General features: G+C 49.5%; 1 protein-coding gene and 1 long non-coding RNA gene across 14 annotated transcripts in view; one reads left to right on the forward strand and one right to left on the reverse strand.

Moving 5' to 3' along the window:
- PC (pyruvate carboxylase) overlaps nt 1–27910 on the reverse strand; it is a 245306-nt gene that overhangs the window by 151779 nt on the left and 65617 nt on the right. Inside the window, exon 1 of one of the 11 annotated variants that reach the window (XM_024100270.3) lies at nt 6803–6821. The exons of 8 other annotated variants lie outside the window; for them this stretch is intronic. In XM_024100270.3, the coding sequence (XP_023956038.2) occupies nt 6803–6805 (3 nt within the window). In that variant the 5' untranslated portion in view covers nt 6806–6821. Of the gene's footprint in view, nt 1–3762; nt 3921–6802; nt 6822–27910 lie in introns of those variants that run through there. 2 more of the 11 variants (XM_024100273.3, XM_042849749.2) reach the window with 2 other exon arrangements.
- Nucleotides 458–9617, forward strand: LOC135972842 (uncharacterized). 3 transcript variants are annotated; one of them, XR_010589405.1, is made up of 3 exons: nt 458–869; nt 4478–7003; nt 8776–9617. It is a non-coding gene; the product is annotated as an uncharacterized LOC135972842 (long non-coding RNA). The 3 variants fall into 3 exon arrangements; XR_010589406.1 differs by having other exon boundaries at nt 466–869; nt 5956–7003; XR_010589404.1 differs by lacking the exon at nt 458–869 and having other exon boundaries at nt 4163–7003.

Genomic DNA, 27910 nt, shown 5'->3' on the forward strand with positions numbered 1-27910 from the left:
TGTGGCTACCAAAATGACCACATGTGCACAATTCCTAGCCCATCCATAGCATCGATCACATTACCCAGAACGGTCTGAAAAATTGATTTTTCCTTTCATGGAAATTTTGAAATTTTGTTTTGAATCTAAACAAATGTCAGAATATCAATAATTTTCCAGAAGTTTCAAATGGGAAAACCCAACATGGAAAACCTTGATATTTTCAATCAAAACTAAATGATTTGATGTTTTGTGCCTCATGGGAATTGTTGTTTGGGTGCCTCAGGCTCCCATTCAATACAGGATGGGATCCTTGACCAGACTACATTTATCATGATGGTCTCCCCTCTTGCTGAGCTGCCACAGACCGGTGCCTCATGGGAGTTGTAGTTTGGATGCCTCATGCTCCCATTCTTCTGTTAGCCAGGCTCACTAGTCGAACTATATCTCCCACAATGTACCATGATCTCCCCTCTTGGAGTGGGGAGGTGGTGCCTCATCGGCGCCCCTAGCAGTAGTGTCTCGTAAGAGATGTAGTCTGGCTGGGCAGTCCAGCCCATAGAGGAGAATGGGTCATGAGGCATTTAAACTACAACTCCCATGAGGCATTACAGTAGCATTTCCAAATTCCAATATTTCATTTTTGGGGCATTGTGGGTTTTGACAAACAGCTGACATTTTCTTTATTTAAAAACCCAATTTTCCATCAAAAATCGTTTTGACAGAAAACGTTTGACTGGCCTGAGTTTTTCACATTAGGATTTTGCCAGCTGGTGAAATTCTGCACCTTTTTTTCCTAGCGTGGACGCAACTTTAGAGGGACGGAGATCATTGAAAACTGAGCAGAAGCGCAGCATGGAGCTGAGCAAAGGAACGCAAATAAAAGGCAGGTAAACAGAACTTTGAGCCAAAGGCTGGGTTGCTATACAATTATCAGATCAAAGACTCCCTTTAGCTCGCTAGCAGCTGGCTGGAAATGCACTGACATTTCCCATGAAGGACGTTATGGGGAAACAGACTGCAGGGTAATTGGGTATGGAGTGTTAACCTCCACACGCAAGCAAGAAGCAAAATTAAATTCCACCGCAAGGGAAAGTCATTCAGAGCGATGCATGGTGCACTAAATAGAGCACTGTGCTGTGATACAGGAGGCCTGGCTCTGCCACTGGTCTTGGGCATAATCCTTCCCCGCTCTCTATGCCTCTGTTTCCCCTGCCCTCTTTTGCCTAGTTAGGTCGTGAGCTTTCTACTCTCTCTCACTGCGTGTCTGTGCAACGCCTGACAAGAAGGGGCCCTGGTCCCAGCTGGCTGATTGCCTGCTCTGTGTCTCTTCTTTCCATGCTGTCGTTGAGTCCAGTCCAGGCCCAAAATTGCCACCACTACCAACCTCTATTTAGGTGCATGTGAACAGAAATTGTTCCCACCAATGGCTCTCTGCTTCCCCAGCTACACAAGTCGCTCCCGTTTCCAATCGGTAGGTGTTAAATCAGTCTGGTGGCCACAAAGCCAGGCCCCATTTCCAATTTAACTAACAGCTCATCGATGCAAAACGCAGCACCAAAAGAGATGCATAGATTTCCAGGCCAGAAGGGACCATTACAATCAGCTATTCTGACTTCCTGTATGACACAGGCCAGAGAACCTCACCTAGCCATTCCTGCATCAAGCCCATAAGTTCTGTTTGAGCTACGGCGTCTCTTCTAGAAAGACGTCAAACCTTGATGTATAGATCCCCAAGGGATGGAAAATCTATCACATCCCTGGGTCAGCTGTTCCAGTGGTTAATCTCTCTCCATGTTAAGAATTTTCACTTTATTTCCAGTCTGAATTGGTCCAGCTTCAGCATCCAGCTACTGGATCTCAACTTGCCTTTTTCTATTGGAGGAAACAGCCCTGCTCTCTGAAATCTCCTTCCCCTGCAGGTGCTTATAGACCAGGCTTGAGTCACCTCTTAACCTTCTCTTGGATAAACTAACTACATTGAGCTCCTTAAGTTTCTCACTATAAGGCAGGTTTTCCAGACCTTGAACCATTCTTGTAGCTCTTTTCTGAACCCTCTCCTATGGCTCAAAGTGCAGACACCAAAAACAAACACAGTTTTCCTGTAAAGGTCTCACCACTGCTATACTGGAAAACATGCCAGAGGGTGACAAACTCCAAGAGCTCGATCTATTCATCTGAGCAAACCGAAGGCTGAGGGGCGATTTGATCCCAGTCTATAAGTACAGTACCTACATGGGGAACAGAAATTTGATAATAGGCTCTTCAGTCTAGCAGCCAAAGATCTAACAACTCCCAAGGGCTGGAATCTGAAGCTAGTCAAATTCAGACTGGAAATAATGGAGACATTTTAACAGTGAGGAGAAGTAACAGTTTTTCAGGGGCTGTAGTGAGTTCCCCATCACTGGGCATTTTAAAATCAGGACTGTATGTTTTTCTAAGAGAGATGCTCTAGGAATTAGTTAGGGCAATCCTGTGACCGGTTATACAGGTAGTCAGACTACTTGGTCACAGAGGTCTCATCTGGCCTTGGAGTCTATGAATCTATATACAGAAGTGATGCCACCGTCCTATTCTGACTTAATATTCCCCTGCTGGCCCACCCTAGGTTTGTGTTATATCTCTAAGACTTTGGTCTACACCTAAAGCCTAGGTTGTCCTGGCTCTGTCACTTGGGAGTGCAAAAGTGGTCCCTTCTGGCCTTAACCTCTATGAATTCTGCTGTTGACCTAGCTTCCGCCTCTCTGGGAGATACATTTACTACACCAAGAACCACTTCCATTGGTGTAGCAAGTGTCTAGACTACAGCGCTGCGCACTGCACAGTCCCTGAGATCAGGGCCCCCACTGTGCCGAGCGCTGCACAGGCACCAGCCAAGATCGGGGCCCTTACTGCGCTAGGCGCTGCACAGACCCCGACCAAGATCAGGGCCCCATTGTGCCAGGCGCTGCACAAGTGAGAGACAGTCCTTGCCTCAAGGAGCTCAAAGTCTAAATAGAGAAAGGGTGTGTTGTGCCTTTTTGCTCTTTAGATAACAGCAATACGAAGAAACCCAGAGCAGAGCTGGCTCCCAAATAACCAAGATTACTAACCTCACACACATGCCAGATCTAGACCCAGGCACATTACTGCTCTGGTTGCCCTGAGCAGCTTTTAAACAATGTAACACACTGAGCACCACTAGATAGTTCACAAGCTATTCCTATATGCTACAGGGAAGGAGGGGAAACTGAGGCACAGAGAAAGGCAGTGATTTGCCAAGATCACACAACAGGTGAGGAGCAGAGCTGGAAACAATCTAAATGTCCAGCCCTCATCCCCATCCTTCCCAAGCCAGGCATAGAACCCAACCCAGGGATCCTGATTCCCAGGCCAGTGGGAATACAGTGCCCATCACCCAAAGCACTTATGAATCCCCACTCTCAGGAGGAGGGAAATTGGCAGAGAGAGGGGAAGGGATTTCCCAGTCATGCAACAGGTAGGGAACAGACTCAAGGACTCCTGAGCCCCAGCCCTCCTGTTTTATCCCACCAGACCCCACTCCCCTTCCAGAGCTAGGAAGGGAACCCAGGAGTGTTGAGTCTTCCTCTAACCCCCAGCTCACGTTCCACCTCCCTAAACCAGGGCTAGAACCCAGGCCCCTTGGTATCCTACCCACTGACCATATTGGTCTTGCTCCCTGCCATGCCTCCCAGAGGTAACTGTCCAATTAGAAAAGAGGCAGGGAGTCAAGGCATAGTCAGGCCGCTCTTCCCCTGGATCAGAACCAGGAAGGGTACCTACTGTGAGATTCGCTCTGAGGAGGAAGCGATGTCAAGGCAGCGCCTGCCCTGGCTGGACGTCCCTGATCGCCTGTGTCTTTATACACAAGCTGTGCTAGCCCCCCGGAGTGATGCCAGGCTGGTGGGCTGGAAAATCCGCCTGCACTTTGACAGCGATTGCTCAACAAATAAACAGACTCGCCTGGGGGGGGGGGGGGGGATAGGAGTCAGAGCGTGGAAGGTCCAGTTCATCGCCCCCTCATGAGCCTGCCTGGAGGCCTAATGCCTCAGGGATGACTCTTCTCGGAGGGGAATGGATGCACTTAGGGAGAGATGGTGTGGGCTAGTGGGTAGGGCAGTGGTCTGGGAGTCAAGCAGGACTCCTGGTTTCTGTTCTCAGCTCTGAGTGTGGAGTAGGGTCCAGTGGTTGGAGCAGGGGGGTGGGAGCCAGGATGCCTGGGTTCTATTCCCAGTTATAGGAAGAAAAGGGTTCTAAGGGCAGGGGCGAGACACCTGGGTTCTAGTTTAAGCCCTGAGATGGTTGGTGGAGTGGAGTGGATTAGAGCAGTGGTGGGCTGTCTTGTGGTTAAGACCTCAGCCTGTGATTCAGGGGATCTTGGTTCTTGCTCTGCCACGGACTCTCTGTGGGACCTTGGGCAAGTCACTTCATCTATCCTGTGCCTCAGTGTCTACCTTGCAGCCCACCACATAGTCCTTTCTTTCTCTCTTCTTTTTAGACTATAAGCTCTCCAGGGCAGCTGTCTCTCACTAAGCATCTGCGCAGCACTCGGCATGACGGGAGCCCCAGTTTTGGTCAGGATCTGTTCAGCACCTGCCACAGTGGGGGCCCAATCTCAGCTGAGGTCTTTAGCTACTACTGTAATTCACCTAGTAATCAAGAGACTGCCTGCCATTGTCTGTCTGTACATCTCCTAGCACCATGGAATCCCAATCCTGATTGGCATCTCTCAGCACTACTGGTTTATAAATAAAAAAATAGCACTCATAACCTCATTGGACCAAACACACCTGCTATTGTTCTGAGCCAGCTGGCACCATACCGGTATGATAAATACACCGGGAACATTTCCCTGCAAAATTAGATGGTGACATGCAGACGGCGAGCTGAATACTCAAGCCCTCATCAAAGGGAAATATTCAGCTCTTCCTTCTCATCCCATTTGCTGTATCCACCGGTGTCTAAAAGGTGCTACCCATTCAGAGGGGAGATTCCTACAGGGGCTGGGCCATGTGGACAGAACTGAGAACCAGTGGGAATAAGCGAATCAGGTATCGAATGCCAAGGCGTGATGCTAATGTCGCATGGTTAAGACTCACACTTGGGACACGGCTGCATGAAGGCTTCCTGCAGAAAGCTCAATCCCCGTGTTGTGCAGCTGCTGTTTTCTATCATACGTGTTTACAACAGGAATAAATAAAGCTTCACTGGACAGTAAGGAAAGACGGGAATAGAAAACACTAAGAGGGTGCAGTCTTGGTCTACACACAAACTGGGACCTAACCAAAAAATAAAATAAAATCACATTTTAAGGCCAGCAAGGGACAGTTTGGGAGTAGACAGATTGGGACTACATATCAGTGGGGTCAAGTGGCTAGGGGCTGGCAGTCAGGACTCCTGGGTTCTGTGCCCAGTTCTGGGAGAGGAGTGGGGGGGGGGGGTCTAGTGGATTAGAGTGGGTGGATGGGAGTCAGGGCTCCTGGGTTCTATTCCCGTGGCATTCAGCAATCGCTCAGTGCTTCAGGAGCTTGCAAGAAAACTGCTTTATTCTGTGTCTGGTTTCAGCTGGCTGTGCATAGCAAGAGCTTCACAGTGCTCACCCAGACTCTGTCTGGGAAGCTCAACCTTTAAAGGCACAGCCCTTCATACCACAATTCCCAGCTTTGGAGGGGAGTAGGGTATAGTGGTTAGAGCAGGACAGGCTAGGAGTCAAGACTCCTGGGTTTTATCCCTGGCTCTGCTAATATGTGACCCTGGGCAAGTTCCTTCACCTATCCGTGCCTCGGTTTCCCCTCCCACCCTTTGTCTCTTTTGATTGTAATCTGCTTGAGGCAGGGAATGTATTTGTGTCTGTGCAGCTCCTGTTACAATGGGGATCTTGGCTGGGCCTCTAAAGTGGTCAGTATTATAAGAAAAACTTGCTCGTTTAAAGTGCATCAAGTTGTACATCAAATATTTGTATCGTTTGCATTACAGTAGCAGCTAGAGAGATTGGGGCCCCTGTCAGACCAGGTGCTGAACGAACTCCAAGCGGCATCAGGACACGCACTGGGCTGGGAGCTGCACAGATTCCAACCAAGATCAGGGGCCCCGGCTGACTGGGTGCTGCCCATACCCCAAATCGAAATTGGGGACCCAGATGTGCACAGCAGAGACATTTGGTGAAAAACAGGCCCTGCCTCAAAGAGTTCACAGTCTAACAGACAAAGGAAGGATTGATTGGGGAAACTGAGGCATGGAGAGGCAAACGGAAGTGCCCAAGGTCAGCAGCCGAGCTGGGAATAGAATCCAGGTGTCCTGACTCTCAATCCAAGGCCTTAGTCTACTAGATAACACTGCTTGTTCCAACGCCCTGGGCCAGCAGTATCCAAGAGGGCCTTGCTCTGCCCTCAGATATGGCCCTCATTAGTGACGCAAGTAACGGCACTGGGTCTTTTTCCCCACCTTAGCCCTTGTACTTGACACCTTTCCACCGGGACGTGAAATCCATTCTGAGTGTACAACACACCACTCGACATGCAGCCGGCAGCGCGAAAACTCTGCCCCTTCTCCTCCCTGTGGAGCTGCACTAGACAAGACTTGTGACCTACTTTCTCTGCAAGAACACCCGCGCTGAGCGATCAGAGAGAGACATGCCAGTGTCGGGAGAAGATCGCTTGAAACAGAGTCAAGGCGACAAATGGAGACGGCCTCAGCTTGTTAATTGCTCCCTGATCTGATCAGAAGTGGAATTATAATTAAACAGCAAATGCAATATCCGAAGACTTGTCTTAAAAAAAAAAAAAAAACCCAACCCACCAACCAGAAAATGGTGTGTTCTTACCATGTAGCAGCTAATACCTAGAGAAAATCCAGAATGGACAAGGTAGTTTCTAATTTTCGCACATGGTGTGACTTGGTCCCAATCTGTAAGGACCCACCTGCGGAACAGAAATTTGATAATGGGCTCTTCAATCTAGCAGACAAAGATCTAACAAGATCCAGTGGCTGGAGGTTAAAGCAAGAAACTCAAACTGGAAACAAGGTGCCAATTTGTAATAGTGAGAGGGATAAATCGCCGGACTCTCAGGGCACGTCTACACTACAAAATTAACTAAGTTGACATACAGCCACCGCAATAATTACATTGATCTTTAATATTCACACTATGATCCTTCTGTTGGTCGTGCACGTCCTCACCTGGAGGGCTTGCGCCGATTTAACTGTCAGTGTGGGGCACTGACAGCCCAGAGCCCTGCCATCCGGGCCCCATTGTCAGCCCCCAGGGGCAGGGCTCCAGGCTGTCAGCCCCCTGGAGTGGGGCTCTGGGCTGTCAGCCCCCAGGGCCTGACAGCCAGAACAGTCAACTCGGTGTCTGCACTGACACTGCGTCAACCTAACTACATTGACCTAAGCTCTGTGCCTCTTTGACCTAATAACTGCACCTCTGCAATGTAGTGGGCGACTTACATTGGCAGGAGCAAAGTTGTAGTGTAGACGCTTACAGAGCTAGGTCGATGGAAGTTGCATTACGTCGACCTAATTCTGTAGTGTAGACCAGGCCTGGGTCACTGGCAATTTTTAAATCAAGATGGGAAGCTTTTCTGAAATAGCTGCTCTCGCTCAAACAGGAATTAATTCAGGGCAGTCTTATGGCCTGTGTTTTACAGATCACAATGGTCCCTGCTGGCTTTATAATCTATTAACCTACGGTAGCAGGTCAAGCTCAACTTCTGCCTTCCCCCAGTGGTTACCACAACCTGCTACCACGTGTGAAAGCTACAAACTGCCTTGGATTGGACCACAGTTTTAGTCAGGGCCGGCTCCAGGCACCAGCCGACCAACCATGTGCTTAGGGCGGCACCTTGGAAGGGGCAGCCAATCTTGGGGTGGCGGGGGCGCTCGGGGTTTTTTGGGTTTTTTTGGTTCGGTGGGGCGGCGCTCGAGATTTTTTGTTTGTTTTTGTTTCAGCGGCGTGGCACGGGGGGGGCAGGGGCTTGGGCGGCGCAGAGCTGGGGGGGGGGGGGTTGGTGCAGCACGGCGCTCGGGGTTTGGGCGGCCCGGCGCTCGGGGGAGGGGGTTTTGGCAGCCCAGCCCGGCGCTTGGGGGGGGGGGGGAACGGGGGTTTCGGAAGGGCGGCGCTCTTTTTTTTTGCCTGGGGCGGCAAAAAAGTTAGAGCCGGCCCTGGTTTTAGTTACCACATCTTAGCGAACATGGTAAGAAAACTCCTTTGTTTCTAGTGTGAATGCAACCAATGGAGCTGATCAAAATGTTTTCTCCAGAATGGCTTTTCCGACAGAAAGTGGGGTTTTGGTCAAAATGGAAATCTTCATAGAAAATGCCCATTGTGTATGACATTATTTAGTTTCTTGGAGGAAAAAAAATAAATCAGTTTTCAGTAAGTGAATTTTTTTTTTCAATTTTTAGCTAAAAAGTTTCGATCTTCCAATAACCAAAAGCTTCATTTTTCAATTTTTCCCAATAACCACAATATTTTGCTGTTCAGTTTCCCAATAACTGAAATGTTTGATTTCTTGGACTTCCAACATCTGAAAGATTTTGCTTTTCAATTTTTTAGGAAGAGCTCTAATTTGGTGGGATAATTTGCCCCCATCTGCTACTGCAGGGTTCATACACCTTCCAGGGATGCATGTGAGATGCTGGCACAAACGGGCCAGTCCTCTGATATTGATGCTAACCTTCCAGATCCTCTCTTCTTTTCACAGCTGTGCTCTGAGTGCATTAAGAAATAAGGGCTGCTAAGGTTTGTTGTTTGCTTGGTTTTCTGACCTTGCTAATATTTACCTATCCTTTTAGGTTTTGCTTCTCCAGCACAAAGCACGGAGCGGGGAATATCACCCTGATCACACTGCTTGCCAAGACGCACCCCTTTGGAGTAATTTGGCTCAATCAGAGGGTTGTGTGTACTGAGTTTTTTCCAAAGTGGCGTGGTTACTGGTAATAGTACAGTAGCACCTACAGGCCCCAGACCAAGATCAGGGCCCCCAGCTCACAGACCCTGACCAAGATTAGGGTCCTCAATGTGCCGGGCACTGCCCAGACCCCAACTGAGATCAGAGCCCTCACTGCACCAGGCGCTGCCCAGACCCCAACTGCCCATCAGTTTAGATCTGCAGCGAGCATGTGCTGCGGACCTGCGGGATCGGTCGACGCTACGCACAGCTCATGGTCTCAGACACCATCCGATGGTCCAGGGACATCTACATCGAGCACATCACAGTACCAGGAGGAGTGAGCCAGAGTGACATCGTTCTTCGACTACGAGAAAGGGACCAAGAGACTTTCTCCGTTGGATCATATGAACTGGAACCATAAACTCCCTGAACATTAAATCTCACCAAATGAGGGTCAATCCATCCTCATCATCATATCCACTCATTATACTCCACACCCGAACATGACCACTCTATGAACTTCATACTCTCATATCTCAATGCCTGTACTTTGACCCATCAACCTTTTACCCCCAATCGGGGATATTGCAGATTATGTATTCCTTATGCCACCCAATCTTAAACCAAACTTTGCACCCTCGATAATCTGTACATTATTCCCTGATAACCAGAAACTTCTATGCTTAAACTCTGTACCGTTTACTTTTTTTTTTTTAAACATCATAATAAAAATCTTTAAATCTCTTCTCCACTAAGGAATACTGACTGGGAAATCTCAGGATAGCTCAGTGGTTTGAGCATTGGCCTGCTAAACCCAGGGTTGTGAGCTCAATCCTTGAGGGGGCCATTTAGGAATCTGGGGCAAAAATCTGTCTGGGGATTAGTCCTACTTTGAGCAGGAGTTTGACTTGATGACCTCCTGAGGTCCTTTCCAACCCTGATATTTTATCTCACCCTGCTCAAGTTGTCTGCAGACACATACCCCTTTGGAGTAATCTGGTTTAATGGAAAGCTTGTGTGTAGTGAGGTTTTTGCAGTGCCATGGTAATTAGTTATGGTAGTGCCTAGAGGAAAGCTGCATATTTGGGGAAAGTTTCAGCCAAATGGGTTCAGTCCTTTCCAAGAATGAGGTCAGGCAATATGTTGTTGTGCCCATGTTTTTTTAAAAAAAGGCCTTCACATCTTTTCTTTGAAAAGATCTAACGTCTCCATGTTTTAGAGCAGGGACTTGAAATTTAGCCACGGGCTGGCCTTGGGCTCCGGGAGGTATCTTTTGCTGTCCTCAGGAAAATCTGCCCAAATCTGAGCCACGTGATAAGCCTTTGGAAAATCTCATTGTGTATAATTTTCTCATGTCCCTTCTTATTTCTATCCTTTCTAGCGATGCCAATCTCTTCAATGTCTCTTCACAAAAGAGGTTTCTAAGCCCTGGATCAATAGGGAAAAAGCATTCTCGCCTGTTTGCTAAAAGCAAATATGGGAAACCTGCCAGCATTATCTGCTCCTAAGAGATAAAGTGGAGTTGGCTCTTCTAAAGGTTCAGGGACTCTGCAGCGTGGAGGTAACAGCAACAAGCAACAGTGGCTCTGAGACGCTAAAAATGCCAGAAAGATGGCAACTCTTGTTGCATGCAGTTAGCTACTGAAATCTCTTGGCAGATTCCAAATAATTCTATAACCCAGGGGTGGGGGGTAATGGGCTGGGAGCCAGGACTCGTGGGTTCTGTTCCCAGCTCCAGGAAGGGAATAGGGCCTAGTGGTTAGAGCAGGGGGGTGCAGGAGTCAAGACTCCTTCTTCTATCCCCAACTCAAGAGGGGAGGGAAATCTAGTGGTTAGAGCAAGGCAGGGACAGGGAATCAGAACTCCAGGGTTCTGCCCTTGCCTCAAGGAGAGGAATCTAGTGATGGGGGGAATCTAGTGGAATCTCTGCAGATTCAGGCAGGCAGCGCTCGGGGCAGCTCCCCACTCTGAGAACAATCAGCTCAGGTTCTTTACAGACTCAGGAAGGCATCGCTGTGTTAGTGACACTTGGGGCAACTCTCCCAGGTTGGAGCAATCAGCTCTGGCTCTCTGCAGACTCAGCCAGGTGACTTATACCTAGGTAACATTTTCCAGCTTTTCTCTCCCACCACAAGAGCTAAAAACGGTCCATATTTTACTACATGGAAGCTGAGATTCTGCTGCAATCACATGACTCCAGGAGCCATGGCCTGAGTCAGCAGCTTATAGCACCTTTGCATCAATCAAGCCCTGCCCACCAGATCTGGCTGCAAAGTGAGTCAGCAGAAGAGCTCGGCACCATCAACCAACACCTTTATAAAGCCCAGTCATCCTGTCCTGAAGAGCTATGCAAATACATGATCTTACACTACACCATGACCCCATCAACTGGTGAGCTCAACACAGGGATGACTGGGTGAAATTTAATAGCTTGTGATAGATCAGACCAAGATAATCTAACAGCTTTAAACTTTATGAATCTATAACAGCCACCCGCAGTCTCCCCTTTGTGGCCTGCGAACAGTTTTAGCTGCACAGCCCCCCCCCCGCCTGCTCCCCAAACATAAATTAGCCAGAGTACAAGCAGATGCTCCAATTACCAATGCAAATTGCTAACCATTCCGAGTTGAAATTTACAACGCCTCCGAAGACATCAGTAACCAAGGCAATAAAACCCAGGCTTTATAGTATTTTAATAATTCTTACGCTCCCAAAAAATCACCCTCTGTTAGAAGAGGTTGCAGCTCAGATTCACGACTGACCGGCTGTGTAATACCATGCTGAGGGAGCCAGCTGGGCTTAATGGTGTAATAAGCGTGCATTTGTTGCTGCTAAAACGGCACACAATTGGGACTGTCTACAGGCCGCTCATTTAAGGTGGATTTTTTTCACAACTGATGTGGTTTTTCAGTGTGAAAATGAGCCTAAAGGTGATCAGAAAAAGAAGAGCTTATTCTTCCAAAAATTTGGACAGTGAAGTGTGCACAGGTACTGTGGGGCAGTCTGGGGGGATTCACTGTCACACAAGCATGGGGATGCATCCACATTAATGTATTACTGATCTAACTCCTATCTAATTGGATCACAGGGATTGCCAGACTGGAGCAGAGCCGGGGTCCATCTGGCTCGGTATCCTGTCTCAGACAGCGGCTTGCACCAGCCTCAGAGGAAGGTGCAAGAACCCCACAACAGCATATGGGGGATCATCTGCCCCGAAAGTGGGTCTCAGCCTGATCTCTCTGCCTGGCCAAGCTTGTGAAAGCCTTACACTCAATTCAATGGCATGTCTCTGTCGGTTAGTCCTTCTGTCTGTAATGTGATAACCTTTCAACACCACAGCCAATCAACTCCAACATTTCAGGGAATGTTCCAGGCACCAATAGGCACTATGGATTTTGGGGGAAATGAAGGAGGAAAATGGAGGACATATGAAGCCCCTACCAGCTCTTTAGCACAGCCTCAAGCACCTCTGCAATGGTCCACTGATCAAACAACTGGCTGATGGCACATTAGGACCCTCCGGCATAACACCAGCCCATCCCACCAGGGGATCCTCCCTGCAGAGTGCCTGGTGACACCTTGAATGACCCATCACCCAAAGAGAAAGCAGAATGGGGAAGAATGGGCATATGTGCACAGCCTCTGGTCCCTGGTATGGAGGAATGGGGCACACAGAACCACAGGCAAGTGGGGGTGAAATTGGGGACTCTTATGGGAGGAGGGGGCTGCACAGAGCCCCTGCCCTAGAGGGGGAGAGTAATGAGGGTTCACACAGACCCCCCCACCATGGGGCAAGAACAGGGGACCCTGGTATGGGTTCACACAGACCCTCCCCCTTGCATGGGGGAAGGGAGGATGGAGGGCACACAGAGCCCCTGCCTTATGGGGGAAGGTGGTAATGGGGGCACAGAGAGCCCCTGGCAGAAGGGAGGTTGGGGGACACAGAGATGCAGAGTCCCTGAAATAGAAAGGGATGTGAAGGTGACCCCCAGGGGGCAGTGGGGGGAGGGGGAATGGAGGGATGCAAGGACTGACACAAGCTACAAAGCATGGGACCGGCTCATACTTACAGGGAGGCTTATGCCCTGAAGCAGGAGGTTTAAAATCCCTTCCAGAATTTGTGTTACCTTCAACTATCCCAACTCTGGCTATTCTCCTTCTCCAGATCATTGTCCAATCCCCTTTTGACCTTGCTAAGATCTTGCCCTAATGGCTTCCTGTGCCAAGGAGTTTCACAGGCTTGTTACACATTGCCTGGGGCGGGGGAGACTATTTCCTTCCCTCCATCTTTGAATCTGTTGCTTTTTAATTTCACCAACTGCCCCTCTTGCTCTTTCTTGTGTTACCAGACGGGGAGAACGGAGGGTCCCGCTCTCCCATCTCTAGCCCAGTCATTATAGTATAGGCTCCTATCATGTCTCCTCTCCTCCGTCTCCTTTCTAAGGCAAGCAGCCCCTGTCTCTGCAATCACCTTCCGGATGAGCGTACTTGTGTGTGTGGTGTAAACGGGTAATGTGCACTAAGGACATACCAAGACGCCACAGCATTGCTTTCCCCTGCAGCAGAAAGTCAGTCTGCAAGGGCCCGTTGCCTGTCACTATTTGGCAACGGGGCGACAATATTTTTGTACCACCCCAGACTGACTGTGGCCTTCATGCATCGGCCTGACACAAACCTTATTAAATAACACTGCTTGAGGGGGAGTCCTCAGGCAGACCGTGCAAACATTGAGCTAAGGAGGCAGTATCGCTTAGTGGACAGGACACTGGATGGGCCTCTCTCTCTGTAAACAGCTACATGGGGAACAGAAATTTGATACTAGGCTCTTCAGTCTGGCAGCCGAAGGTCTAACAAGAGCCAAGAGCTGGAAGTTGAAGCTAGATAAATTCAGACTGGAACTAAGGCCACATTATTAACAATGGGAGGAATAGACCATTAGAACAACTTCCCAAGGGCAGTGGTGGGCTCTCCAGCACTGGCAGCGGCTATATGGAGATGGGATGTTTTTCTTAAAGATCTTCTCTAGTTCAGCCAGCAATTAATTCAGGGCAGGCCGATGGCCCATTATACAGGAGCTCAGACTAGATGAACGCAGCGTCCCTTCTGCCCTTAGAATCTATGAGACTTGGGTTCTATTCCTGGCTCTTCCACGCACCTGCTGGGTGACTTTAGGACAGTCACTTCCCCGCTGTATGCCTCAGTTTCCCCACCTGTTAAATGGGAATAATGATACAGGCTTCCTCCATGTAGTGCTTTGAGAACAAAGGGTGAATAGCACTAAAGAAGAGCTAGGGATTATTAGTGCATGAGAACCAGAATGCAAGACTAGTGAGAAACAACCGGGAAGCACACCAGTCTGCCCATACAGAGAACTGAGTCAGAGGGGGGCCTTTAAAATCATGTCAATTTCAGGCCTGGTTAGTTTCGCAGGTGGAAGCAATATTGCTGGCTCTTGCACTTTTACCATGAGCCTCAAAGTGTCTGGTATCTTCCTTAAAGCCCATGCTCCCAGAGTCCTGGGATTACAGGCAAATCTCAGTTTCAACTAAAAATAATCAAGTTTTGAGCCCTCACCCCGGCAGAGAAAGGCAAGAAAACATGAGCCTTTCCAATCTTGTGATTTTTTGAGGCCGGAGTCCTGAGTTTTTTCAATGCCTGGGGCTGGCAAAACCACGGGGTGGGGGTGGGGGGGTGTATTTTTTTTTTAAGCATTGATTTTTAAGCAGAAAGCAGTCCTCAGGCACAAGACATCTGGAAGATTTTTTCAGCCTCCATCACAACAGCTCATCATTTCACTCTCTCACATTTCTGAACATGCTTTGCGGTGCTTTCAATGTGCCAGCACACAGTGCCATCTGGAGCCCATAGTGGGTGTCTCAGGCATTGTCATCTACCTTTATGACGACAGTTTGGCAGATGCCACACTAGCGATCAGCATGCAAAGAATGAGTCGTAGTGATAGCGATGTCTCCCTGCGGCTGAGCCTTACCAGCAAGAAGCTGCATAAAGGTTAGATCACGCAGAATGGACGGTCAGGGAAACTCCTAGCAAGGCAGGGAGAACTAGGAGAAAGTTTTCAGCAGAAACTTTTCTTCCACCGAAAAAATGCCCATTTGGAAACACTGGAACATTTTGCAAATTTGTGGTGGTTTTCCCAAATTGTTTCAGTTGGGAAAAATAAAAATCCCTCAAAATCCCTAAGTTTTGATTCAACAATTTCAAAAGGAAACATTTCAATTTTCCAGTTCAAAATGCCGTTTGGGTTCAAAATTCTCTTTAATTTTATTTTTTTAAACGTTGGAAACTATTTTAAAATGTTCCAAATCAAACAAAGCATTTTGTTGCAAGTTAAACAAAATGGTTTGCCTGACCCAAAAGTAATTTTTCTCCACTTTTCAATTTGCTTAAAGTTTTCTAAAATTTGACTTGGGTCGAAAATGTTTTCCTGAATTGCCACAGAGCCAAAAATCCATTATTCACCCAGCAGTAAATGCAAAACAAGCAACCAGCGTCAGAACTCCTGATTCTCCCTTGTAATAAACCCTAGCTCTCAGAGCACTTTACAAAGGCGGTCAGTATTATCCTCATTTTACAGAAGGGGACACTGAGGCACAAAGAGGTAATGTGACCTGCCCAAGGCCAGTGGCAGAGCCAGGAATAGAACCCACGGCATCACATGACTCAGAGGTAGAGTTTTAGAAAACCGCCCACTATCGTGAGAGTTGGCAACACTCCGAGACCATAAGTTGATCAACCACTAGATCAGAGCTCAATGCAGGACTGACTGGGCGAGTTTCTTTGCTGTGTGTTATACAGGAGGTCCGACAGATTATTACAAAGGACTTGGGCACTTTGCAAATGTTGTATCAGGTGAGGGGTTTCCAGTTGAACTAGGGAAGTATTAATGCCACTGGACAAGGCACTGGGGCAAGACAGACCTCATCTGGATACTGTGTGCAATTCTGGCCACCCATGTTCAGGGAAGGTGAATTCAAATGGCAGAGAAGGGCTCCTTGGGCGATGGAAAGCAGATCTTACCAGAGGAAACAAAGAGCTGGGCTGATATGATGAGGTTGGCTATTATGATCCAGAAGCTTTCTTCCTGTGTTCCTATATGTTACCCCGTCTCTACAAGAGAATGCGGCTATAACTGGTTTTTCTAGCAGAAGCTGGCCCCGGGCCCTGCACCCACTGTCTATTGCGGATTTATTTCGTGCCATACCATGGAATCATTAAGCCTCTTTAGAAGCAAGCTAAGGACAAGCGAAGGAAAGCATTAAACTTTCAGAAGCAACGTAGGTCTGCTCAGGGCACAGCTGCTGTCAAAAAAAGCCAGCAAGAGATTAGGATGCAGAAGGAACAGGATGGAGAATAATACAGAGAATCCAGCCTAGCTCTTTGCTATTGCAGACAGCCCCAGCAGAGAATCCCAGTCAGAAACATATCCAGCTCCGTCTTCGGACTAGTGTTTGCCCCCCACTGCTCCTATGGGGAGGTTGTTCCAAAACCTGCCGCCTCCTCCTCAGCTCCAGCCTCAGTTGATTCCTGGCCAGTTTATCCTCATTTGTTCTTGTGCCAACACTGTCCGTTAGCTTCAACAGCCCTTTTCCCTCCCTCGGAATCAGTCTCTGCTCATAAGATCAGTTCTCTGTTCCCCTGAACAGCTGTGACACTTGCAGGATTACTCAGGGGGAATCACTACTGTCTGCTCTGAGTGCCAGGGAGCCCTGTCTGTGCCCATCAGGACAAACTCGCCCAAAACTACTGGCTGCTGGCAGCACAAGCGCTCCCACTCCAGGCTCGCAAGCCCTCTCTTCCCTCTGCGGGCTAGCAATTTGCGCACCTCAGACCTTAGACTCCCGGAGTCCTTGGGGGCAGAGCAGAGATAAGCTGTGGCTAACTCTATGAAGATAGTTCTCCCCAGAACTCTGGGGCACAGGTCCCTCCAAACCTGTCTGTACACCCTGCTGCGTTACACTCAAGTGCACAGTCCCTCGACTTCTGGACCCTGGCAATGCCCACAGATTCGCTACCCCGCCGTTCCCTAGGTTCACCTCAGTGCCATGCTCTGCTCTCCGTAGCTCTCAGCACGTAGGGATGTCTATGGTCAAACCAAAGAGACGTTTATTTGACAAAGCTCAAGCCTGAAGATAAAGATCCAAACTGAAGCAAGAATAAGATTGAAAACGTGGTAACAGATCAAAGAAAAATATAAAACGCAATCTAGAGGCTGTACTTCGTAAGCAGTACACTTCTCTGCCAGCAGTCAGTCCATCCATTCGAGAGAGCTGGAACCCACTTCTTGTGAGACATGCTGGTAGAGTATCACCTCAGTAATGGATACCGTCTTGCACCCTTCTTTCTCCTATTATACAGTTCCAGACCTTGCCTCTTTTCATAACCAGGCCACTTGGGTAACCTAAGTTTGCCCCATTGGCCCCCTACTCAAAGATCTTTTTCTTGGGCTCTTTTGTGCTTTGTAAATGCCCAAGTCTGCACCTTATGGACACTGTGAACATTTGGCTGGGCCAAAAATGTCCATTGTTCCGACTCTAGATTGACTTAGGTCTGAGAACCACCCCACCACAGGTGCATCACCTCCAGCAGCATCAGAACATGATATTCTACATATTACATAACTCTTAAAATATTCTCTGTACATATATCCTGCAATAACCATGACAACCAGCGAGTTCTTCGCTTTCGGCAGAGACCACACATGGCCCCCCCGTGTTGAAATATCATGAAGATGGCAATCACAGGGGAGAGACACCCATCTGGGCACATCTAGACAAGTCCTTCGGTATAGACTCATAACTGTACCTCCGGTCTGTTGCCAACATGGGGCACCTGGGTCACATTAGCCTAGGGGCCCTTCTCGGCACCTGGGCCAGTTTGGATTCATTAGTTAAAAGGAGAAAGTCGAAAGGAAATGTTTCAATCATTCCCTCTTGATAATTTCGACATCATTGACAGTCCTGTGAAACATTTCGATTTTGTTGAATCAGTATTTTCCAACAGAAAAACGTTCCGCCGGGAAATTTTCAACCCACTCTCGCATTAGCTAACCTCAAGTGAGCAATCAGTTAACTCAAGGGACGTATAACTCTCAACTTCTTGTCCTAACCTAGTCCCCGGTGCTGATGCAGGTTAAGCCAGGCCTGGCGTGGAGGATATGAGAACATTTGCAGAACCTCTGACGGAAGACGCCAAAGTGTTAATACTCAATCAAGTGCCTGAGCCGTATTTTATTCTAACCACTGCTCCTGTCATGCTGCTTTGACTGGAAGAGCTGCAGAATGAAATGAGACACGAGCTAATCAGCCATTCTGTTAGGGTAGGCGAGAGCAATTTGTACAGACAGTTCTCTGCATCGTACACATGCAGCCTTCCCCCGCTCTGCCTGGGAAATAAAGTTGACATCAAATACCGTGCTGATCAGCGTGGGCCCAAGGCTCTTTGGGGAAAGACTGTCCTTTCGTTCTGTGTTTGTACAGCACCTAGCGCACCAGGCTCCTAAGCACTACTGTAAGCTATAGCATTCGCAGATAAGAGACCTACAACCACACTTCTGACACGGATTTAGCTCTGCATCAGAGTTGGTCCTGGGAACTATATTCCCAGCTACCCCAGCAAAAAAAAAAAAAAACCTGCAATGAAAAGAATTCCCCCACACCCAAAATTCCATCCAATTTTTTCTTTTCTTTTTTTTTAATTTTGGGCAGCTGAAACCTGAACATTGTTTTTGGCAACCAAACCAATTCGGTTAAAAGCTGAAAACATTTGGGACAAAAACATGACAATGTTCACAAACAGGAACAAATCAGGGGAAGAGGGCTTTTAATCACTGTTTAAAACTGGTTAGCATCTGTTTAACTTTAGGGGGCAAAGCTCTTTGGTTAAGATTCAGAACCCACTGCCTCAGTTGATGAACTGGGAGTTTTCTCCATCCCTGGTCTCGTTCTTCCCAGATTCCTCAAGCAAAAACAGAAGAACAGACTTTCTAAGATGACAAACAAGCAAAAACAAACCCTTTCAGGTTTTGCATTATATGGCAGTAAAATGGCATAAAAAGCTATTTTGGTTGGTCACTAGAAATGGGCGACAGGGGATGGATCACTCGATGATTAACTGTTTTGTTCATTCCCTCTGGGGCACCTGGCATTGGCCACTGTCACAGACAGGATACTGGGCTAGATGGCCCATTGGTTAGGGTTACCATATTTAGTGCCTCCAAAAGGAGGACACTTTAAAGGAGCCCCAGCCCCGCCCCCGCCCCCGCTCCCGCCCCGCCCCCGCTCCCGCCCCAACCCCGCCCCCTCCCCAAAGTCTCCGACCCCTCCCCTGCTTCCCGCGAACATTTGAGTCGCGGGAAGCCTGAAGCAAGTAAGGGGGGGTGGGTGGGGGGGAGGAGGCGCGGCCCACCCCCGGCACCGCAGGTCCCCAGCCCGTCCCCCGAGCCCCCGGCCCGGCCCGGCACCGCCAGCCGAGCTCCCGACCCGGCACCCGAGTCCCCGGCCGGGCCCCCCGAGTCCCCGGCCCGGCCCGGCCCCCGGCCCCCCCGAGCACCGCCGGCACCCAGCCCGGCACCCGAGCCGCCGGCCGAGCCCCCCGGCCCGGCCCGGCACCGGGCCCCCCCGTGCACCGCCGGCACCCGAGCCGCCGGCCGAGCCCCCCGGCCCGGTCCGGCACCGGGCCCCCCCGAGCACCGCCGGCCGAGCCCCCGGCCCAGCACCCGACCCGGCACCCGAGTCCCCGGCCGGGCCCCCCGAGTCCCCGGCCCAGCCCGGCACCCGGCCCCCCCGAGCACCGCCGGCACCCGGCCCGGCACCCGGCACCCGAGCCGCCGGCCGAGCCCCCCGGCCCGGCCTGGCACCGGGCCCCCCCAAGCACCGCCGGCCGAGCCCCCGGCCCAGCACCTGACCCGGCACCCGAGCCGCCGGCCGAGCCGCCCGGCCCCGGGCCCCCCCGAGCACCGCCGGCCGAGCCCCCGGCCCGGCACCCGGCCCCCCCGAGCACCGCCGGCCGAGCCGCCCAGCCCCGGGCCCCCCCGAGCACCGCCGGCCGAGCCCCCGGCCCGGCACCCGAGCCGCCCGGCCCCGGGCCCCCCCGAGCACCGCCGGCCGAGCCCCCGGCCCGGCCCGGCACCGCCGGCCAGGCCCCCCAAGCCCCCGGCCAGGCACCCGAGCCACCGACCGCATGTCCGATTTTCCCGGACATGTCTGGCTTTTTGGGATTTCCCCCCGGACGGGGATTTGGAGTCCAAAAAGCCGGACATGTCCGGGAAAATCCGGACGTATGGTAACCCTACCATTGGTCTGACTCTGTATGGCTGTTCTTATGTCCAATTCTGGACAAAAAACGGCCTTTTTTTTTGTAAAATGTTATCAACAAATAATTTTCCATCAAAAAACAAACAAACATTTGGATGAAAACATTTTGAGTGGCTCCACTTGGGACGCTTTGAAACTGAATGAAAGTGCTGCAGGCACAGACAGCTGTCCAGACACATTAGGGATGGACTGGGACAACTATGGACAGTTGAGACTTGAGCCATCTGGGAATGTTTGCTAGCCCATTTTCCCATCAAAAACCACAAATTAATTGAAATCGAAACAGGGTCAAATTCAACAAATTTTCTGGCTCAAAGAATTTTGCAAAGAAGTTCTGAAATTGTTGAATTGTGACATTTTCAAATCGGAAGGCTTAGGTTTTTCAAGTCAAAAAGACTTTCAATTTACTAACATTTTGAAATGAAGACAAAAAAAGTTAAAGAAAAAGGTCAAAATCAGAATGAAACTCTTGGAATTATCTGAATGGTTTGACGGACCCAAACGGATGTTTTTTTAACATTCGGTTTGTGAAGTTTTCAAGATTTCAACTTTTTGTCTCAAGGCAGGTTGGGAAAATCATTTCCTGGCCAGCTCTAGTTGAGATCCTACTTAAAGAAAATACAACCAAAGCAATCCCACACCACATCCCATCCTACAACTCAGTCATGTGATCATGGTGCATGGCACCTTCATAACAGGATCCACCCTCCTCTTTCTTACAGCCACTGTGTCATTACTGGTTTCTGAGTCAGCACCCATTGAAACTGGCTAGGCGGTTCACACCTCAGAGCTGTTGTTTCAGGCTCTCTGCAAACTCAGCTTTTCTTCACAACCAGAACAGCTGGAGACCAAGGCCTTGTCTGCACACAGTTTTGGCCAAGCTTGTCAAGTCTAACACTCAATTTGATGGCATTTCTTTGTCTGCCTGTAACACGATAACTGGACCACCAAATCCAATCAATTAAATTCCCAATTTCTGGGACTGTGCTAAGCTGGTATTGGCACGGGAGGATCCTGGAATGCAGGCAAGGGGAAAATGGGGGTCACACACAAAGCCCCTGGCATAGGGGGCAGAATGAGGGATCCTGGTCTGAGGGAAGAGGGACTGGGGGGTACACAAAATCCCCAACATGAGGGAAGGGGTGGAGGGGTTCAGGGATGCCCTAAAAGAAAGGGATGTGGGAGGGTGGCACCCAAGGAACTTGAATGGATGTGTGTGTGTATTTGGGGGAATGGAAACGGAGGACTGCAAGAAGCCCCTGATATGTGCAGCGAGCTCTGCTGACAGAAGCTATGAAGTGTGTGCCCCTCTACTCGTATGGATATAATCCTGTTGATTGCAGGGGTGATTTTTTGACTGATCTAGTACAACCCCTACTGTGGATGCAGTTATCATAGAATATCAGGGTTTGGAAGGGACCTCAAGAGGTCATCTAGTCCAACCCCCTGCTCAAAGCAGGACCAATCCCCAGACAGATTTTTACCCCAGTTGCCTAAATGGCCCCCTCAAGGATTGAACCCACAACCCTGGGTTTAGCAGGCCAATGCTCAACCCACTGAGCTATCCCTCCCCCCATTATACCCATGTAAAGGTGCCTTGTACCAGTATGGCTCATTCCCTTTCCTGTACAGGCAACAGCTATACTAATCTAAGAACTTTTATACCAACTGCATCCACCGTTGTACTGCTTTCACTAGACCTGAGTTGTTAAAATGGTATTTAGTGGGTGTTATCAAAAGAAAACAGATTCATAGATTCTAAGGCCAGAAGGGTGAACTGGGATCATCTAATCTGACCTCCTACAAAACATGGCCATTAAAACAGCCCTGAATTAATTCCTGGTTGAACCAGAGCAGATCTTTCAGGAAAACATCTAATCTTGATTTACAAATTGCCAGTGATGGAGAATCCACCACAGCCCTTCGGAAGTTGTTCCAATAGTTAAATGTTCACCAGCGAGGGGAATTATGACTTATTCACATGTAAACTTTCTATTTCAGAAGGTTGAAAAAGCTACTAGAGGGGAAGCTGTTCTAGACTTGATTTTAACAAATAGGGAGGAACTCGTTGAGAATTTGAAAGTAGAAGGCAGCTTGGGTGAAAGTGATCATTAAATCAGAGTTTGCAATTCTAAGGAAGGGTAGAAGGGAGTACAGCAAAATAGAGACAATGGATTTCAGGAAGGTGGATTTTGGTAAGCTCAGAGACCTGATGGGTAAGGTCCCATGGGAATCAAGACTGAGGGGAAAAACAACTGAGGAGAGTTGGCAGTTTTTCAAAGGGACACTATTAAGGGCCTGAAAGCAAGCTATTCCGCTGGTTAGGAAAGATAGAAAATGTGGCAAAAGACCACCTTGGCTTAACCACGAGATCTTGCATGATCTAAAAAATAAAAAGGAGTCATATAAAAAATGGAAACTAGGACAGATTACAAAGGATGAATATAGGCAAACAACACAGGAATGCAGGGGCAAGATTAGAAAGGCAAAGGCACAAAATGAGCTCAAACTAGCTACGGGAATAAAGGGAAACCAGAAGACTTTATATCAATACATTAGAAGCAAGAGGAAGACCAAGGACAGGGTAAGCCCACTGCTCAGTGAGGAGGGAGAAACATTAACAGGAAACTTGGAAATGGCAGAGATGCTTAATGACTTCTTTGTTTCGGTCTTCACCGAGAAGTCTGAAGGAATGCCTAACATATAGTGAATGCTAATGGGAAGGGGGTAGGTTTAGAAGATACAATAAAAAAAGAACAAGTTAAAAATCACTTAGAAAAGTTAGATACCTGCAAGTCACCAGGGACTGATGAAATGCATCCTAGAATACTCAAGGAGCTAATAGAGGAGGTATCTGAGCCTCTAGCTATTATCTTTGGAAAATCATGGGAGACTGGAGAGATTCCAGAAGACTGGAAAAGGGCAAATATAGTGCCCAACTATAAAAAGGGAAATGAAAACAACCCAGGAAATTACAGACCAGTTAGTTTAACTTCTGTGCCAGGGAAGATAATGGAGCAAGTAATTAAGGAAATCATCTGCAAACACTTGGAAGGTGGTAAGGTGATAGGGAATAGCCAGCATGGATTTGTAAAGAACAAATCGTGTCAAACCAATCTGATAGCTTTCTTTAATAGGATAATGAGTCTTGTGGATAAGGGAGAAGCGGTGGATGTGGTAAACCTAGACTTTAATAAGGCATTTGATACAGTCTCGCATGATATTCTTATCAATAAACTAGGTAAATACAATTTAGATGGGGCTACTATAAGGTGGGTGCATAACCGTACTCAGAGAGTAGTTATTAATGGTTCCCAATCCTGCTGGAAAGGTATAACAAGTAGGGTTCTGCAGGGGTCTGTTTTGGGACCGGCTCTGTTCAATATCTTCATCAACGACTTAGATATTGGCATAGAAAGTACGCTTATTAAGTTTGCAGATGATACCAAACTGGGAGGGATTGCAACTACTTTGGAGGACAGGGTCATAATTCAAAATGATCTGGACAAATTGGAGAAATGGTCTGAGGTAAACAGGATGAAGTTTAACAAAGATAAAGGCAAAGTGCTCCACTTAGGAAGGAAAAATCAGTTTCACATATACAGAATGGGAAGAGACTGTCTAGGAAGGAGTACGGCAGAAAGGAATCTAGGGGTTATAGTGGACCACAAGCTAAATATGAGTCAACAGTGTGATGCTGTAGCAAAAAAAGCAAACATGATTCTGGGATGTATTAACAGGTGTGCTGTGAGCAAGACACGAGAAGTCATTCTTCCGCTCTACTCTGTGCTGGTTAGGCCCCACCTGGAGTATTATGTCCAGTTCTGGGCACGGCATTTCAAGAAAAATGTGGAGAAATTGGAGAGGGTCCAGAGAAGAGCAACAAGAATGATTAAAGGTCTTGAGAACATGACCGATGAAGGAAGGCTGAAAGAATTGGGTTTGTTTAGTTTGGAAAAGAGAAGACTGAGAGGGGACATGATAGCAGTTTTCAGGTATCTAGAAGAGTGTCATAAGGAGGACGGAGAAAACTTATTCACCTTAGCCTCTAAGGATAGAACAAGAAGCAATGGGCTTAAACTGCAGCAAGGGAGGTTTAGGACGGACATTAGGAAAAAGTTCCTAACTGTCAGGGTGGTTAAACACTGGAACAAATTGCCTAGGGAGGTTGTGGAATCTCCATCTCTGGAGATATTTAAGAGTAGGTTAGATAAATGTCTATCAGGGATGGTCTAGACAGTATTTGGTCCTGCCATGAGGGCAGGGGACTGGACTCGATGACTTCTCGAGTCTATGACCTTTCCAGTCCTAACATCTATGAACCTATGAAATTTGTCTAGCTTCAGCGACCAGCCATTGGATCCTGTTAGAACTTTGTTGGCTAGAGTGAAGAGCCCATTATCAAATTTCTGATCCCCATCTAGGTATTTAGAGACTGTGATCAAGTCACCCACCCCCTTAACCAGTAGCATAGCTAGTGGGGTGCAGGGGAAGCAGACGCTTTCCCTCACCACATTTTCCAAAAGAGGCGCCTTGGGTTACCCATGGCGCCAGCGGGCGGGGCCCAGCCCACTCTCCGCTCTGAAGCTTGGCCTGCCGGCCCGCGCTGAACTCCTGCAGGCAAAGGGGGGGGTAGAGACTGGTCCCTGCGGCGGGGTGGCGCGGCGCCGGGCACAGGAAGCGGAAAGCGGCAGCACTAGCAACTGCAGCAGCAGGGCTGGTACCGGGAGGAGCATGGAGCGGCCGCGAGAGGTGGGTGCGAGTGGCCCAGCTCCCCCTGCCTGGGGCTCCCCTCGCCCGCCGCGGGCTCCTCCTCTGCAGCGCTTCCCGCCGCGGGGCTGGGGCTCTCCCGGGGCTCTGCCCTGCATGCGTCCAGCACCCCCGGGGCTGCTCCTGCCTCCCTGGGCTGTCCCCAGATCCCCTCTCCCGGGGGGACTGGGGTCCTGCTGCAGCTTGCACCCCTCTGCCTCCTCCGTGGGGCAGGCAGCCCCAGGGGGTTGAGGCCGTGTCACCCCTTCCCCAGCTTCCCCCTCCAGGCTCCAGCAGGCCCCGCACTGCCCTGCCGGGCCTATTCAGCCCTCGGCCCCAGCAGGGGGCTAACCTGGGATGGGGTTCGCGCCTAGCGTGCTCTGTGCTTGGGGCGAGGCGGAGATGGAGGAGCGGGCGTTCAGTAGCCCCACCAGCCAGACTACCAGCTCCACAGAGCCGCCGCCGTCTCCTCGAGGCCAAGCGAGGCCGCGGAGACCCAGCGGGACCCCGCGCCCTCCCCAGTCGGGGAAGAGACTGAGAGTCCCTCCCATCGGCCCGGACGGGAAGGTGAGTGACCGAGCGCACGCTGGGCGCTCGGCCTGGGGCCCAGTGCCCCATCCCCCTGCCCGGTGCACCCCGCAACACCCCATCTCGCCCGGTGCCCCACCCGGTGCCCCCCAGGGCCAGCCAGGCGGATGGCACCAGGTCCTGCCCCCATGCAACCCGCCCCTACTGTGCAGGTGCAGGGGGCGGCCCGGCCCAGGGGGAGCAGCAGCAAAGCCCCACCCGGAGCTGGTGCAGGAGACAAGCGGGGCTTTCAGCCCAGGCTCCGGCATAAGCCTGCAGCGGGGAGTGGAGCCACCCCCCCCCCCCCCCGCTGGCTCAGCTCAGCCCAGCCCTGCTCCTAAAGGGACACGGACCCCACCACGGCTCAGCCCGGCCCGGGGCACGTGGGGGTGTCAGGGTGCGTGCAGGGGGCTCCCGGGTGCCTGCAGGGCCCTGGCAATAGATGGGTCTGGAGGAGCCAGCCAAGGGGGGCGGGGGGCATGGAGCGGCCGGAGGAGGAGCCAGGGTGTGTGTGGCCAGAGGAGGAGCCAAGGGGGGGGCGCCTTTTTTATGTTTGCTCCCCCTGCTCTTAAAACCTGGCTCTGTCCTCAACCTTCTCTTTGCTAAGCTAAACAGATTCAGCTCCTGCAGTCTATCACTGTAAGGAATGTTTTCTGGAGAACTATTGGGATGTCACCTAGCCAGAGCCTCATGCCCCTCCACACTTTGGAAAACACGCAGAGCTGGTTATTTATCCATGAAATGAATGCTGGGATACAGAGACAGACAGACACACCAGTAATAAATTCTCTACTTCCCATCACGCAGAAACAGAAATAAGGTGAATTCTACTGAAGCATTGGCAGGTAATGCTACAAGAATCAGATAGAGACACAAGATTAGTGGAGAACACTGAAGAGAGAGAGATTTCAAAGGTTTTAAGAGATATTTAAAGGGTAGCTAACATCCCCTTGGAAGGACTGGACCTGCCATTCTGCTGGGGAGAAAATGCAGCACAGATTGAGATAATATTTAGCATATTATTACTTGTGTGTGTTACGGTAACAGAGAGGAGCTAGCGGAGATTGCAGTCCCTGTCATGCAGGATGCTGCACAGACCCTGACCAAGATCAAGGCCCGCACTGTGCTAGGCCTTGCACAGACTCTCCCTCTCCCCCCCACAACCAAGATTGCAATGCCTATTATGACAGGGCCCCATAGATGCATAGTGAGAGATTTACCCTCCCTCGAAGAGTTCACAGTCTAAAAGAACAGGAGTACTTGTGGCACCTTAGAGACTAACAAATTTATTAGAGCATAAGCTTTCGTGGACTACAGCCCACTTCTTCAGTATCCATCCGAAGAAGTGGGCTGTAGTCCACGAAAGCTTATGATCTAATAAATTTGTTAGTCTCTAAGGTGCCACAAGTACTCCTGTTCTTTTTGCGGAGACAGACTAACACGGCTGCTACTCTGAAAACAGTCTAAAAGGAGGAAGGGGAAAGAGACTTGAGCCAGGAATAGAACCCAGGAGTCCTGACTGGCAGAGTCCAGTGCTCTAACCGCTAGATCAGGGGTTCTCAGACTGGGGGTCGGGACCCCTGAGGGGGTCGTGAGGTTATTACATGGGGGGTCGCGAGCGGTCAGCCTCCACCCTAATCCCACTTTGCATCCAGCATTTATAATGGTGTTAAATATATTTAAAAAGTGTTTTTAATTTATAAGGGGGGGGGGGTCGCACTCAGTGGCTTGCTGTGTGAAAGGGATCACCAGGACAAAAGTTTGAGAACCATTGCACTAGATAACACTGCCTCCCATATATCCTTGGGTGTAATCATTTCCCCTTAATGAAATTGTGCAAACACTAGCTAACCCAATCCTTTGCTTCACTGGATCAAAGCTCCTGAAAGCAAACCATCTTCTTTGAAAGGCAACCACTTCTCACAGAGTTCAATTGTCATTATTATAAGAAACTTTTACTGGCTAATATAATCACCAGGCTATTTTGCAGGTTGCAAACAGGGAGCTTGTTCCACAGCAGAGCAGGGAGCAATGTTTAGGGTTAGATCATGTCAAACAAATGCTGCCCTGCCTTTAATTCAATCACTGAGTAATCTGATCAGAACCCAAACTATGTGTATTAGAGGGACAGGGTCAACTTGTAAATCTCATCACTTTCAGGAGCAATGAGTTAAGATACACCAGCCCTCCACCAATTTGTGCTCTGTTTACAATCACATTTTCTTGCTTTAAGGCTGATGCTTCTCGAAAGAGCCTGAGGGATTTGGAGACTCAATTCTCATTACAATTAAATGGGAATCGGACAGTCCAATTCCTTATTCAGCTTTGAAAATCTAAGCCGCAATATATCGTTCCCGTGTCATCATGTGGAACACCAGCATAACCACA

Source organism: Chrysemys picta, chromosome 7 (assembly GCF_011386835.1).
Source record: "Chrysemys picta bellii isolate R12L10 chromosome 7, ASM1138683v2, whole genome shotgun sequence".
Classification (NCBI taxonomy): domain Eukaryota; kingdom Metazoa; phylum Chordata; order Testudines; family Emydidae; genus Chrysemys; species Chrysemys picta.